At 36.9% G+C, this 14,814-nt stretch overlaps 1 protein-coding gene across 4 annotated transcripts in view; it reads left to right on the top strand.

The window, feature by feature from the left end:
• Positions 1 to 14,814, top strand: part of ADGB (androglobin) — a 163,847-nt gene that overhangs the window by 34,484 nt on the left and 114,549 nt on the right. For 3 of the 4 annotated variants that reach the window (XM_040448929.1, XM_040448926.1, XM_040448927.1), the window contains exons 4-5: positions 3,201 to 3,272; positions 5,141 to 5,350. In XM_040448929.1, the coding sequence (XP_040304863.1) occupies positions 3,201 to 3,272; positions 5,141 to 5,350 (282 nt within the window). Of the gene's footprint in view, positions 1 to 3,200; positions 3,273 to 5,140; positions 5,351 to 14,331; positions 14,436 to 14,814 lie in introns of those variants that run through there. The other variant, XM_040448930.1, reaches the window with a different exon arrangement.

The following is a 14,814-nucleotide window of genomic DNA, read 5'->3' as shown; positions in this document are numbered from 1 at the left end:
GTCCGAGAGGTTTGCCCTTGGTTACCTGTGTTCCAGGTATTCTTGAAGCATTTTCCAAGGGCCATCTTCATTTCTGGACCCCATGCTCAGCTACTTGAATCACATTGACTAGCACAGTGCTCAAGAAACCATATTTTAATTTAATTTTATTTTCTTAAAGTTTGTTTATTCATTTTGAGAAAGAAGGAGAGGGGCAGAGAGAGAGAGAGAGAGAGAGAGAGAGAATCCCAAGCAGGCCTCACATTGACAGTGAGATGTGTGGCTTGAACTCATGAACTGTGAGATCATGTCCTGAGCAGAAATAGAGTCAGATGCTTAACTGACTGAGACACCTAGGTGCCCTGAGAAACCATCATTTTAAATGAAAACCGGTAGGCTAAAATAGTTATTTAGTGCTAGTGAAATGTTTGTAATGGAGCTGAATCTTCCATTTACTATGGAACCCACCCAATCTCAATTTCTACACAAAGTGATTTTATTCCTAAAAGCTTTAGCCTTAATAAGACTGCTACTAATGCAAGAAAATACAATTCAGCCACCGTATTTCCAACTACCGTTACTGAGAAAGATAATTCTAAATTCAGAGATATTTAGTAAAATGAGAAAATAAGAAGATACACCTCTGTCCATCAGAATATTTATTGAATGTCTACTTGTAAGACATTTTAAATAAAATAAATCAAATGTACATGAACTATGCCTTTAAATAACTTATGCTGTTAGGTAATATTGATGTGAAGAATGTAAATTCTGTGGTGTGAATATAACGCACTTAATAGTAATGTATTGTTAATAATATCCAGGCTCTGTGCAACGGAAGTGCAGAGTTTACATTTCATGCAAATAAAGGATATTAATTCCATAAAGTGGGGGTATTTCAAATGTGAATAAGTAGAAGAGTTATATGCCATCTCTTTTTCTTTTTAGCATACCTTAGTTCTGAGAGATACGCTTGCTTTATAAATAAATTCATCCATTGTTGTTGGTGGCACTTCTATCTAAACTTATAATGTTGACACCCATCTTCGCACCCCTGCTCTCCCTCTGTGCTCTTTCTCTTGATCCCGTGCACCTGCTCCTCTTGGGGTATGCACCAGAACAGCCACAACTGAAAGTCTCGCTAACTATGAAGTCTAAAAATAATGTTTTTCAAGTTTTAATGCCCAGGTCCATGGTGATATATACACTTTACATTGAAACTCATTAAATATGGGCATACATAAAGCTTAGACAAAAATTTAGCAAAACAGTAATGAACTTCCTTTTTTTAAGAATTTTTTAAATGTTTACTTTTGAGAGAGAGGGAGAGAGAGAGAGAGAGAGAAAGAGAGAGAGAGAATATGAGCAGGGGAGGGGCAGAGAGAGAGGGAGACAAAGAATCCAAAGCAGGCTCCAGGCTCTGAGCTGTCAGCACACAGCCTGATGTGAGGCTTGAACTCGTGAACCATGAGATCCTGACCTGAGCTGAAGTCGGATGCTTAACTGACTGAGCCAACCAGGTGCCCCAATAATGAATTATCTATATGAAATTTACTCTCTTCTACTCAAAGCAAGGGATGAAGTCACAGGACATGATTTAAGTCAGAGAGAAACTAAGTTATGAAAAAACTGAAAAGCCTGGATTTAAGATATTAGAACCAACATGGACTTTTTCCAACTGAGAAGGTTAACAAGCCCTAACCACTAGGGGAGTGATCAGATCTGTTTATTTCTGAGAACCAGGTATTGATGGTCCAGGCTCTTGAGTGTTGATTATATTGAAGAGATGTAAGATGTCTGAAGATTTATTCTGTCTCTGGTGTAGGTACAGGGAATAGAGACCTCTGTAGAGACTTCTGCCTTAATATTTGCTGTCTTTTACACACTGTCAGTGCTTACTTTCATTTGTTGGCAGGCAGCTGTTAAGTTTCACTCCTCAAATTTTAGGTATTCAATATTTATTTAATCTATTATTAATCGAAGTCAATGTACATTGGTACTTGCTGAAGAGTATGGACATTTTAGAAGTGTCACCTTGCAATTAATTAGCCAAACCAGAATTTACAATATATTTTTTATGTAAAATATTTATATAATATGTATGTAACTTGCTATGTTCATAAATTATAAACATAACAGTCAGTTCAGGCCTTCAAGGTAGTTTTGAGTAAGTTTTTTCTCAGACATAAAAAAATATTTTGTTGAGTTTTCAAGGTGTTAATTGTCCATGTGATTGAGAGTAGTTGATGGCATTAGTTTCCATGATTTTACTAATCAAAAACACATTTATGTTAATTTGATATGTTGAGTATATAAGCTTGATATGAATTGTAACACATTTTTAAAAACTACTATAAATAATATTTTCCTTTATTATGTTTATTCATTAGCGCTCTAAGTATATAGAAGCATCTTTAGACATATACCAATAAAATAATGACCATTAGATGAATTTTTAAAAAGATAACAGGACTTGAAATTGGGCAAGATTTTATTATTTTTTATTTTTTTATTTAAAAAAATTTTTTTTTTAACGTTTATTTATTTTTGAGACAGAGAGAGACAGAGCATGAATAGGGGAGGGGCAGAGAGAGAGGGAGACACAGAATCTGAAACAGGCTCCAGGCTCTGAGCTGTTAGCACAGAGCCCGACGCGGGGCTCGAACTCACGGACTGTGAGATCATGACCTGAGCCGAAGTCGGACACTTAACTGACTGAGCCACCCAGGCGCCCCTGGGCAAGATTTTAAAAAGCTGTCACAGTTAATATTTTTTATCAAAGATGAAGGTATTTTTCCTGCTATCGTGTTAACTAAGCTTCAGGTGTAACTTGAGAGCTTAACTTAAATTTTAGGTCACTTTTTAAACTGTCAGTTTATGTGTGTATGCATGCTGACTTTATCTGCATATATTATATCTTATAACATTACTTTTTTTATATGAAAAGACTATTTGATAGGCATTACAGTATTAAGTGAATGTCATGTATAGCTGTAAAAGGGTTATCTTATGGAATTATGTGCTTATTTTTTTATTTTAATTTCTCTGGTTGTGAGAAACAAAATCAGGTTTGACTTGTTTATATCACATGAAACTATATTTCATTCAGCTACATTTCCTTTATTTTTCCTAAGGAGTAATATCTCCATATATATATATATATATATATATATATATATATGTATATCTTATTAATTACTTTTTATTTTTTTTTATTTCAGACGCCAGTAGTTGTGAAAAATGAAATCCTGTTTGACTTGTTTTCAGCAAATGAACATTTACTCTGCAGTGAGGTATGTAGGGAATTTCTAACTGAAGTCTGATTGCAGAATACCTTCCAGAGCTGCTTAAAACAATTCCCAGACTGTCAATTTCAGTTATCCCTCGCTTACCTCTAAGTTTTGGAATTGCTCAGTATTTTATAAGCCAGACATTCAAAGAGGAAGAGAAGCCTCTTCAATTGAGTTTAATGAGCAAATGGTGGGGAAATGTTAGTAGTACAATTGCTGTGTCCCTATCCTCCTGCCCATAGACCTAGGGTAGCTGAGACTCACAATCTGCGCATTTTGCCTCTTGACCCACGTGCCTAGTAATTGACATCAAGTTGCTGCCTGACTTGCTCTGCTCTGTGCTCAAGAGCAGGGTGTCCTGATATTGTTTGACTTGCTAACGCAGGGCAAATCTCACCTAAACACCCCCACCTCCACACCCTGGGTTTTATCCATCAGAAGCAAGCCTGTTCTACTCCCCTAAGGCAGTTATATCAGAAACAGGGTGTTTTTTAAAAAAAATTATTTTCTCCTAAGACCCAGTCGAAATCAATTGTCATTATTGATTCAAACACTTTGTCTTTCTTATCTTAAATATCTTGACCAATATTAAAATCAAAACACTTATTTCTTCAACCAGGTTGTACTGATTAGCATAAAGTTACCTTTGAATGGTTTTATACCTTATATTTTAGTCTAACATATGCTTATTTTATGATCCAGAGCATGCATAGACTTTACCTTTTTATTTTTTGAGGGAAGAAAAGCATAAAATATTCTATATTAAAATTACCAGATATACAGAAAGATACTTGGTTTACCTTTTTCAACTTAACTAAACTAGAAGAAATGTCCTAGATAATGTAAATTAAGGCAAACCTAAATCTTATGAGGTTAGTCTCAAGTATTTAATCTTCTTATAAACCAGGCAGTTAAACATAAGATGAATATTTCCAAAAATCCAATATTACTGAGGGTAATAATGTCTTTACTTAACATCACTGTGACTCACAGATCCTTTTTTTTTTTTTTTTGCATTGTTTCTATTCCCTGTAAAATGCTGAAAAATAGATAGCATAGTCTACGTTTTACAGACTGCATTACAGAAACTGCAGTTTAGAGACAGTGAAATGACGTGCCCTAGAGCAGAAGGACCTGGAAGAGAATTCAAACCCTGGTCTCTATTTCTGCCCCACTCCCCACTGCACCTTGCTCCCTGTTGAAAACTCTGCCCATAGGAGTTTTACTTAGATCACTTCTGCACCTGCAGACTGACACATGAAATACGAGACTTAGAGATTTAACTGTGTATGCAATTTTAATTCTTCTCATCTCATTCATTGTCTAACAGATCCTATTGACATAAAAGAGATCATTTTCTTCTCAAACTTCTCAACACTTACAGAAGTAGCTTACTCATTTATAGAAAGTTAATTCCAGAATAAAATCACCACTACTCTCAGAAGCATTCAGTCTCTCTCCCTCTCTCTCTCTTTCTCTCTCTCTCACCCTGTCTCTCCCCTCTCTGTCTCTGTCTCTGTCTTTCTCTCTCTCTCTTTCACACACACACACACACACACACACACACACACACACACACACAACTGAAATGGAGATCAATCTCAAATCACTGACAGTTTACTCTGGAAGATAGCTCTTAGCTAAGAGTATGTTTAATGTTAAGCCTTTTTAGCTTGTATTGTGACTCTGCTTCCCAACAACAAAGGCAAGAACAGTGACTTTATTTATAACTTAGAAATCAAAATGTGGAACACATTACATGTAGAACTTAATATTACTACTGGAAGTAGATTTTCGACTGGTTTCCCCCCTAAATTATAGTACCAACAACTGAAAAGCAACTGATTAACACTAGTGGCTTTTGTCTCTAGCTGATGAGATGGATTATCAGTGAAATCTATGCAGTGTGGAAGATATTCAATGGAGGCATTTTGAACAATTATTTCAAAGGGACCACAGGGGAGCCTCCTTGTCTTGCCTGGAAGCCCTGGGAACACATCTACTCTCTGTGCAAGGCTGTGAAAGGTCACATGCCCTTATTCAATAGCTACGGAAAGTATGTTGTGAAACTTTACTGGATGGTAAGTAAGTTCGTGTTCATGTGCATTAAAAATTGTCTTTCATATTGAAATATATTTGTTTTACATGCTGTTACCCAGGCTGATACAAGGTCATGCATTTATACAGGATATCAATTGTGCACTTACTGGGAAGACATGTCCTGCATATGTAATTTGGGATCGATAAGAAGCATCGTTGTTAGTCCTGTGACACCAGTCCCATGTGCTTTTTAAACTGTTGCTGCTTGGCACAAGGAGGGGTGGTCCTCTGCTATCTCTGCCCTGTCGGGGAGGTGGGTAGACAGATGGACGCACAGGGCTCTCTTCCTTCCTCCCTTCTCTCTGATGTGGTATGCAGTCTTGAACAAAGAGAGTGCTTGAGCATACGGTCCATTCCTTCTCTCCTGCTACTGAGAGGCCCGGTCCCACCCAATCTTTTCCCTAAGCTTGGGATTTGTACTCATGTTAACAAATCTTACCTTGACACAAAAAGTTTTTGCTCCTACCTGAAAGGAAGCAAATGGGATAGCAGAAATAGAGAATGAAAAACACCCCGTTTATATGGCAGGGTAGGCTTACACCACATGTAACACTAGATTATGAAATCCCTTTGAGTTTTTGTGGATGGAATGCTCTCTCTAAAGGCCCATACTCACAGGCAGAGCCAGCTACATGATTTGCAGAGCCCCTTGCTCGAAAATGATTGGGAATTTCAATATGGTGATAGCAGCACTTGAAAAAAAATGGCACCCCTCTTAGGGTGAGGTTCCTTGTGACTGTGCAGGTCGTACACCCATGAACCTGGTCCTGGTCACTTAGGAAGAATGTTCTTGAATATTTGAGGAAGCGGGAAGTATGAAAAGTTAACCAACCCAGTCTGTATTTCTAAAGAACATGGCTTTCCCCTCAGTAAGCCAGAACCATCTACCCTTCCTGGGGTGGAGAATGCTGAAAGGCATTAGGCATTAATAAGATCATGGGGCGCTTGGGTGGCTCAGTCAGTTAAGCTGCTGGCTCGGCTCAGGTCAGTATCTCAGGGGTCTCGAGTTCAAGTCCCACTTGTGGCTCTCTGCTGTCAGCGCAGAGCCTGCTTCTGACCCTCTGTCTCCCTCTCTCTCTGCCCCTCCCCTGCTCTCTCTCAAAAATAAAATGAGACTTTTTTTTTTTAAAGGAATTAGTGAGATTGTTACAGCAGGGACATAAAAGTAAAGAAGGTAATATCAGCCTCTGATATCTAAAATAGGATTTTTGGTGTTTTGATATTCACAGCAAGGTGAGAGACTTTGAAAGTCAAAACTTTGTGAAGAGAGAAAATGACTTCCTAAATGCCTTTATCTTCCTTATTTACCAGTCAGGAGGCAGATTTGGGGGACAAGACTCTGGAGTTTTAATGTACACCGAAGAATGAGAGTAAAGATACACCATGGATAGGGCTGAGGGATTATAGACAGAAGGTAAACATGGGAAGAATGACAAGGTCAAATGCCCGGTATTGGCTCCCCTCTCCCCACTTTCCACACATTTACTTAAACTGAGGTGGGAGGGAGTTCAAAATTGTTAAGAATTATGGGGCGCCTTGGTGGCCCAGTCAGTTGAGTATCCGACTCTTGATTCTGGCTCAGGTCATGACCTCACAGTTTGTGAGCTCAAGCCAGGCATCAGGTTCTGCTCTGGCAGTGCAAAGCCTGCTTGGGATTCTCTCTCACCCTCTCTCTCTGCCCCTCTTGTGCTCACACACTCTCTCTGAAAATAAATAAACTTCAAAACGGTTATTAAGAATTGCAAAGGAGCATCAGCAGAATAGTAAACCAACCCTGTTAGTTTCTTTCTCTCTGCTTCCTGACATCCTTCCTTCTTTGGGAATTTCCTTCTATGTGAATTTGCGACATTTATTAACACTACATTCCGTTTTACAGTAAAACTGTGACTTATTTCTCTTTAACTGTACTGATTCCTCATAGGTGTAAACCCACCTGTATTCAGAATTAAAACAAAAAACAAAAAACAAAAAAAACGTAGTCCAACTTGGAAGTTTCAGCCTGATCCAATCATTTGAGCAGGCTAGACAAGGTAGCCCTTGAGGGAAGAGGGGTGTGGTGTCCAGTCACTTCTTCTGGTTCCTCAGTGGTCTCATCTGACGAATGGCTTGCAGGGCTGTTGCCAAACTGTTGAGCCCTGAGACACAACTTTTTCCATATGAATGATTTTTGTAGGCAATTCGTTGGCACTCGTCATGGACGTGCAAGGCCATGTTCTCCCTCTGAGGCTGAGAGAAAGCTTTACTGGCTCTCGGCATTTCTAGATCCATTCACCTGGCCCCATGGACCCTTCAGGGTCCCTTGCACACAGAGGCAAAGAGACCACATCCCTCAAGATAATAAACATCAACTATGTCATGGAATGAATACAGGTAAAGAGAAAATGTGGTAATTGTGTAGAAGAAACTAGCAAAAGTCCTGACAAATGGTAGATTTGCGACACTATTGCTGTTCTTCTTTCTTTCCTGTATTCCTTCCTTCTCTCTTTCCCACCCCTACCACCTTCCACCAGGAAAGCCAGAGGAACAGATCCTTCCTCTTTCCGCCTCTCGCTAGAGCCAGGGGGAAAGCATGTGATCAGCTTACCTGGTGCTCACTTGCCCAACAACCGCTCTTAGGTGAGGATGTGAGGGTGGAGAGGATATACATAGATGGTGGCAATGCTGTGTCCCATGCTCCTGCAGCATGGCCTGGCTGTGCATCTTTTGCCCAAACTCGCTTTGTTCCTGCCAAGGTCTGATGTGCAGTCCTGTCCCATCAAATCTGTGCATCTCTTACATACTTCTTGAATTGCCCGTATTTTGCCTATTTATAAAACAGGTTATTCAAAGTTTTGTCACAGAGCTCTAAGTATTCTTTTATTTGTGCAGATAATCACAAATGTGGGGGTAGAGGAAGTGCTTTGAAATTTGTCTTTTAACTTTGTATTTTCTACCCAATGGAGGCTTGTAATTTTTATGTAGTTGATTATGTCATTATTTTTATTAACTGACTCTAGGATGTTTATGTTATTTAATGTAAGATATCATTATCTCAAGAACATTAAAAAAAAAAACCCTTATATTATCTAGCATTTTGGGCTTTTTTTTTTTTTTTTAATTTGGGTCTTTGATTTGTTTATCTACAGTGAGAAATGAAGACCTGGTTTCTTTTTGTCCTAAAATTTCGGTGAATTGCCCCAGGATTACATATTGAATGTTGTACTTTTTATCCACTAATTTTATTTTGTTTATTTAAAAAAAATTGTTAATGTTTATTTATTTTTGAGAGAGACAGAGACAGAATGCGAGCAGGGGAGGGGCAGAGAGAGAGGGAGACACAGAACCTGAAGCAGGCTCCAGGCTCTGAGCTATCAGCACAGAGCCCGATGCAGGGCTCAAACCCGTGAACTGTGAGATCATGAACTGAGCCGAAGTCGGATGCTCAACCAACTGAGCCTCCCAGGTGCCTCTTATCCATCCATGTTGTCACAAATGGCAAGATCTCATTCATTTTTATGACCAAAAAATATTCCATCACACACACTACACACAAACCCCTCCCCACCCCCCCCCCCCCCCCCATGCACACTATATCTTTATCTCTTCATATATCCATGGTCAGTTGGGCTGCTTCTATATCTTGGCTATTGTAAATAATGCTGCAGTAAGCATTGGGGTGCACGTAATTTTGAACACTACTTTGATCATACACTGCATTCCAGTGTGGACTTGTGTTTGTTTTTGGACTCCATTTTCTCCTGCTATTTTTGTTGTCCTTTTTAAATACCATATCACTTTAATTGTTATGGATTTACAGTATGATTTGATTTTTTAGAATAAGATCCACCTAATATTCTTCTGCTTCAATATTTTCTTGGCATGCATGCTTTTTAAATAAACACTTTAATTGGTATTTATCTTTGAACACATATTTATAATTATGTATCCTTTATTCTATATATAAAAGGGTTTAGTCCTCATCATCCTGCTACAGCTTGTCTTCTCTTGATTATTGTATTTTGATTCATCTTTCATTCAGTTGGAATGTGCATTCCAAATTTGTATTCACTTAGAATATATATGTTATATATTTTGGATAACTTTAAATATTGTGGTCTATTTTCCTTTATATATGATTGCTATATGGATGATAATTTGCTTACATATGGAATACTTGGATAATACTTTTTTTGTTTGTTTTAGAACACAATAGCCAATGCCTGAGTATCTTCTAGTTTCAGTGTTAAAGACACTTGTTCTGAAGCTTTCACTCTCCACTGTATCTGAAACCCTCGCACTTTATCTCACCTGCTTTTGCTTCATTTTTCCCCATAGCACTGCGTATGGATCCGATGCCCTATCCTCGTAGTAAATTCATTACTATGTGTAACAAATATATAAGAAGCTGTTACCGTCTAGATGCTTTCTATTCAGGGATTTTGCTTAAATATATATATTTTATATTCATATATTGATCCAACCTAGTTTTTCAAATTGTTGAGGTATAAATGACACACAGTGTTTACATTAGTTTCAGGTTTATAACATAGTGATTTGATAAGTTTGCACATTATGCTGTGCTCACCACAAGTGTAACTACTGTCTGTCACCATCTAACACCATGGCGATACCTTTGACGATATTCCCTGTGCTGTACCTTTTATCCCCATGACTTATTCATTCATAACTAGAAAACTGTATCTCCCACTCCCCTTCACTCATTTTGCCCATTTTCTCCCCCTCCTCCCCTCCAGCAACCACCAGTTTTCTGTATTCATGGGTGTGTTTTTTTCTTTTTCTTTTTTTGTTTATTCATTTGTTTTGTTTTTTAGATTCCACATATAAGTGAGATCATATGGTATTTGTCTTTCTCTGACTGACTTATTTCACTTAGCGTAATACCCTCTAGGTCCATCCATGTTGTCACAAATGGCAAGATCTCATTCATTTTTATGGCCAAAAAATATTCCATCACACACACACACACCCAACACGCACACTATATCTTTATCTCTTCACATATCCATGGTCAGTTGGGCTGCTTCTATATCTTGGCTATTGTAAATAATGCTGCAGTAAACATTGGGGTGCACGTATCTTCTCAAATTAGTGTTTTTGTTTTCTTTGGGTAAATACCCAGTAGTAGAATTATTGGATCCTGTGGTATTTCTGTTTTTAATTTTTTGTGGAACTTTCATACTATTTTCCACACTGGCAGCACCAATTTATATTCCCACCAACAGTGCATAAGGGTTCTCATCCTCACCAACATTTATTATTTCTGGTCTTTTTATTCTAGCCATTGTGACAGGTGTAAAGTGATATCTCCTTGTGACTTTGGTTTGCATTTCCCTAATGATTAGTGATGTTGAGCTTATTTTCATGTGTCTGTTGGCCATTTGTATATCTTCTTTGGAGAAATGTCTGTTTAGATCCTCTGTTCATTTTTTAATTGGATTATTTGTGGGTTTTCTGGGTTTTAAGTTGTATAAATTCTTTATATATTTTAGATATGATATATTTTGTATACCTTATTAGGTATATAATTTATGAGTATTTTCTCCCATTCGTTATGTTACCTTTTTTTACGGCTTTCTCAGCTGTTTCAAACTTTTTGGGGGGGATGTAGTCTCAAAAGTTTATTTTTTCTTTTGTTTCTCTTGCTTTAGGAGACCTATCTAGAAAATGTTTCTATGGCTGATGGCAAATAAATTACTGCCTATGGTTTCTTCTGGGAGTTTTATAAACTCAGGTCTCACATTTAGGTCTTTAATCCATTTTGGGTTTATTTTTGTGTATGGTAAGAAAGTGGCCCAGTGTCAGTTTTTGGCATGTAGCTGTCCATTTTTCCCAGTACCATTTATTGAAAACACTGTCCTTTCCCCATTGTATATTTTTACCTTTCTCATAGATTAACTGACCATATAAGTATGGATTTATTTTTGTGCTTTCTATTCTGTTCCATTGATCTATGTGTTTATTTTTGTGCCAGTGCCATACTGTTTTGACTACCACAGCTTTGTAGTATATCTGAAATCTGGGATTGTGATACCTCCAGTTTTGTTCTTCTTTCTCAAGATTTCTTTGGCTATTTGGGGTCTTTTGTGGTTCCATACAAATTTAAGTATTTTTTATTCTAGTTCTGTGAAAAGTATTGTTGGTATTTCCATAGGGATTGCATTGGATCTGTAGACTGTTTTGGATAGCATGGACATTTTAACAAAATTAATTCTTTTAATCTATGAGCATGGAATAGTTTTCCACTTGTTTGTGTTGTCTTCAATTTCTTTTAAATGTTTTATAGTTTTCAGAGTACAGACCTTTCACCTCCCTGATTAAGTTTATTCTTAGGTATTTTATTCTTTTTGGTGCAATTGTAAATGGGATTATTTTCTTAATTTTTCTCTCTGCACAACTGATTTCTGCATATTAATTTTGTATCTTGCAAGCTTACTGAATTTACTTATTACCTCTAATAGTTTTGTGGTGGAGTATTTAGGATTTTCTGTGTACAGTGTCATGTGATCTGCAAATGCAACCTACAGTCCTGTTTGTTAGGCAAATACACAAGCCAGGTTATAATACTCTCCTGCTGGTTTTCTCTACTTTGGTCCATTCTTTGAAATGGGAATTGTAGTCCTTGAAAGAACATAGAATACTGATAACAGTGATAATAAATAGATAGATGCAATTTTTAAATGACAAAAACAAGGACTTTGTTTTCTCAGAGACTGTATTCATGGGATTGAAAGATGGCTACCTGGTATTCTGGTTGAATAGAAACTTGTATCTTATAAATATATGAAACCCACTATTTATAATTTATAGCAACAATGGGATCATATGATACTTCTTGTTCTATAATGTATTTTTTCCCTAACTACGGGCATTGTTTATGCTAATATATCAATCTACCTTGTACTCCATTGTTTGAATGTAATGATAATTATACATTTTTTGTTAATTTCTTATTGATATTTAGATTATGACCAGTGTTTACCAATACAATTCTGTAAAATAGCATTTATGTGTATATATTTTTGCCCATTTGTGATTATTTTTCTGGGATTTCTACATGTGGAATTATTCAAATATATGCAAATTCTTAATTTTCATAAATATATCCACTTTGTTCTTACACTTTATTTTTTTCTTTTTCTTTTTTTTCTTACACTTTTATTTGTGTGCAATTTATATTTGATATAATTGGGATTTAAGTCTGTCATTGTATTATTTGCTTACTCTGTTACTTCTGTTATTTATTTATTTTTTTGTGTCTATTTCTCTATTCCTGTGTGTTTTCTTGAACATTCTTTGGGATTCCATGTTGAATTATCTCTAGTGTTTATGAGTGTATCTCTAAGCATTACTTTTTTTTCTAGTGGTTGCTCTAGGGATTAAAATATACATACTTAGCTTATCACAGTCTAGTAATATCAGCATTTTACCACTTAAATTAGAATATAGACCCTTTACCACCATTTGGGTCCCTTTACACCTTTATAACATAATTGATTAGATGTTTTTATACATATTCAGAACCTTTATAAAATAAATGTTGCTTTCAAAAGTCAAATATAATTTTAAAAGCTCGAGAAGCAAAGAATACTTTATTGTATTTAGCCATATGTTTGTATTTTTCTTTACTCTTTCTTCACTCCTGATGTCCTAAGATTTCTGTCATTTCCTTTTTTTTTTTTTTGTCTTGTTTTCACTACCCTTTTTATTTATGTTTTTTTTCTTCTTTCTTTTTCACCATCCTTTCTTAGTCTTCTGGTGACAAATTATCTTAACTTTCTTTTATCTGAAAATGTTTTATTTCACCCTTATTCCTAAACGGTATTTTCACTTGATACAGTGTTGTGGGTTGGGCAGGCCTTTTTCCTCAGCATTGAAAACTAGTCTGATACTTCCTTCTGGCCTCTGTGGTTTCTGGAGAGCGATTTGGTGTTCTTTTCTCGCCAGCTAGCTGGTTTCTGGATTTTTTCTGTGTCTCCAGTTTTCAGAAGTTTGAATGTAATGTGTCTGGGTGTAGATTTCTTTGAGATTATCCTCTCTGGGATATGTTGAGCTCCTTGAACCTGTAGGGTCATGTCTTAAGAAAATTTGGGAAAGTTTTCAGTCATTACTCATTTAAATATTTTTTCAGCCCCACATTCTTTTTCTCATTTTGGGGGGACTCTGATGGCATGCATGTTATATCTTCTTTCACTGTCTCATAGGTCCTTGAGGTTCCTATCATTTGTAAAAATCTATTTTTCCTGGTTGTTCATAATTTCTATTGACTTAAATTCCAATTCACCAATTTCTTTCCCATTTGCGTTCTGCTATTGATCTTTTCCTATGAAGGGTTTTTTTTTTTTTTTAATTTCAAAATTTCTGTTGTTTTTCCTCATATTTTTTATTTCTTTGATAAGGTATTCTATTTTTTATTTGTTTCAAAGAATATTCATAGTTGCTTCCTGGAGCATTTTTATGACATCTGCTTTAGATTTCTTAACTAAAAATTCTAAATTCCCTGTCATTTTGGCACTGTACTCTGTTGACTATGTTTTCTCATTGAAATTTAGATTTTCCTGGTTTTTGCATGATGGGTAATTTTGGACAGTTTCCTGGACATCTTTAGTGTTATGTTGTATGACTGATTGCTAATTAAATTTTTTATTTTAGCAAGTAGTCAACAACCTGTTTAGATTCAGAGTGCACATCCTGGCTCACTTTTGTGGGCTGTGCTTCATATGTTAATTTGGTTTATAAAGCCTGTGCAATGCTACTCTGCTCTGTCACTCCTTTGTTGTCCCATGATAAGACTTGATCCCCCAGTGTCCTTAGCACTAGCTGAGGAGGGGGAGGTGTACTGCTTCATCCCTGCATGGGTAGAGTGTGGAAATAAGACTTCCTCCAACCGGTTCTACTAATGCAGAAAGCACTTCCTCTTTATTGCAGGAGGTTGATAGAAGTCACAATTCTGCCCGCTGACTCCACTGGGAAGAGAAACTGCCCTGTTTACTTCAGGACAGTCACAGAAGTCAGACTTTCACCCTCAGGCCCTGTATGGGAAGGGCATCACCTGTTACTGGGCTGAAGGTGGGGGAGTGCTGTTAGGGTTCTATCCTAATCTATATAATTATGTTCATTCAGATATGGGCTGAAATCTCTGTCCGCTGATTGCTCCTTCCTTGATCTTTTGTAATTGTGATTGATGCTATTAATTAAAAAAAACAAACACATTTTTTAATGTTTATTTATTTTTGAGAGAGAGACAGAGCATGAGCAGGGGAGGGGTAGAGAGAGAGGGAGACACAGAAACCGAAGCAGGCTCCAGGCTCCCAGCTGTCAGCACAGAGACCCACTTGGGGCTTGAAATCATGAACCACGAGATCATGACCTGAGTCAAAGTCATATGCTTAACCGACCCTGCCACCCAAGCCCCCCCAAAAATATTTTTTATTATCCCTTTAGCATG

Source organism: Herpailurus yagouaroundi, unplaced genomic scaffold (assembly GCF_014898765.1).
Source record: "Herpailurus yagouaroundi ecotype Mexico unplaced genomic scaffold, PumYag 198, whole genome shotgun sequence".
Classification (NCBI taxonomy): Eukaryota; Metazoa; Chordata; class Mammalia; order Carnivora; family Felidae; genus Herpailurus; species Herpailurus yagouaroundi.
The sequence above is the reverse complement of the archived record's forward strand: the minus strand, read 5'-3'. Positions and strand labels throughout refer to the sequence as shown.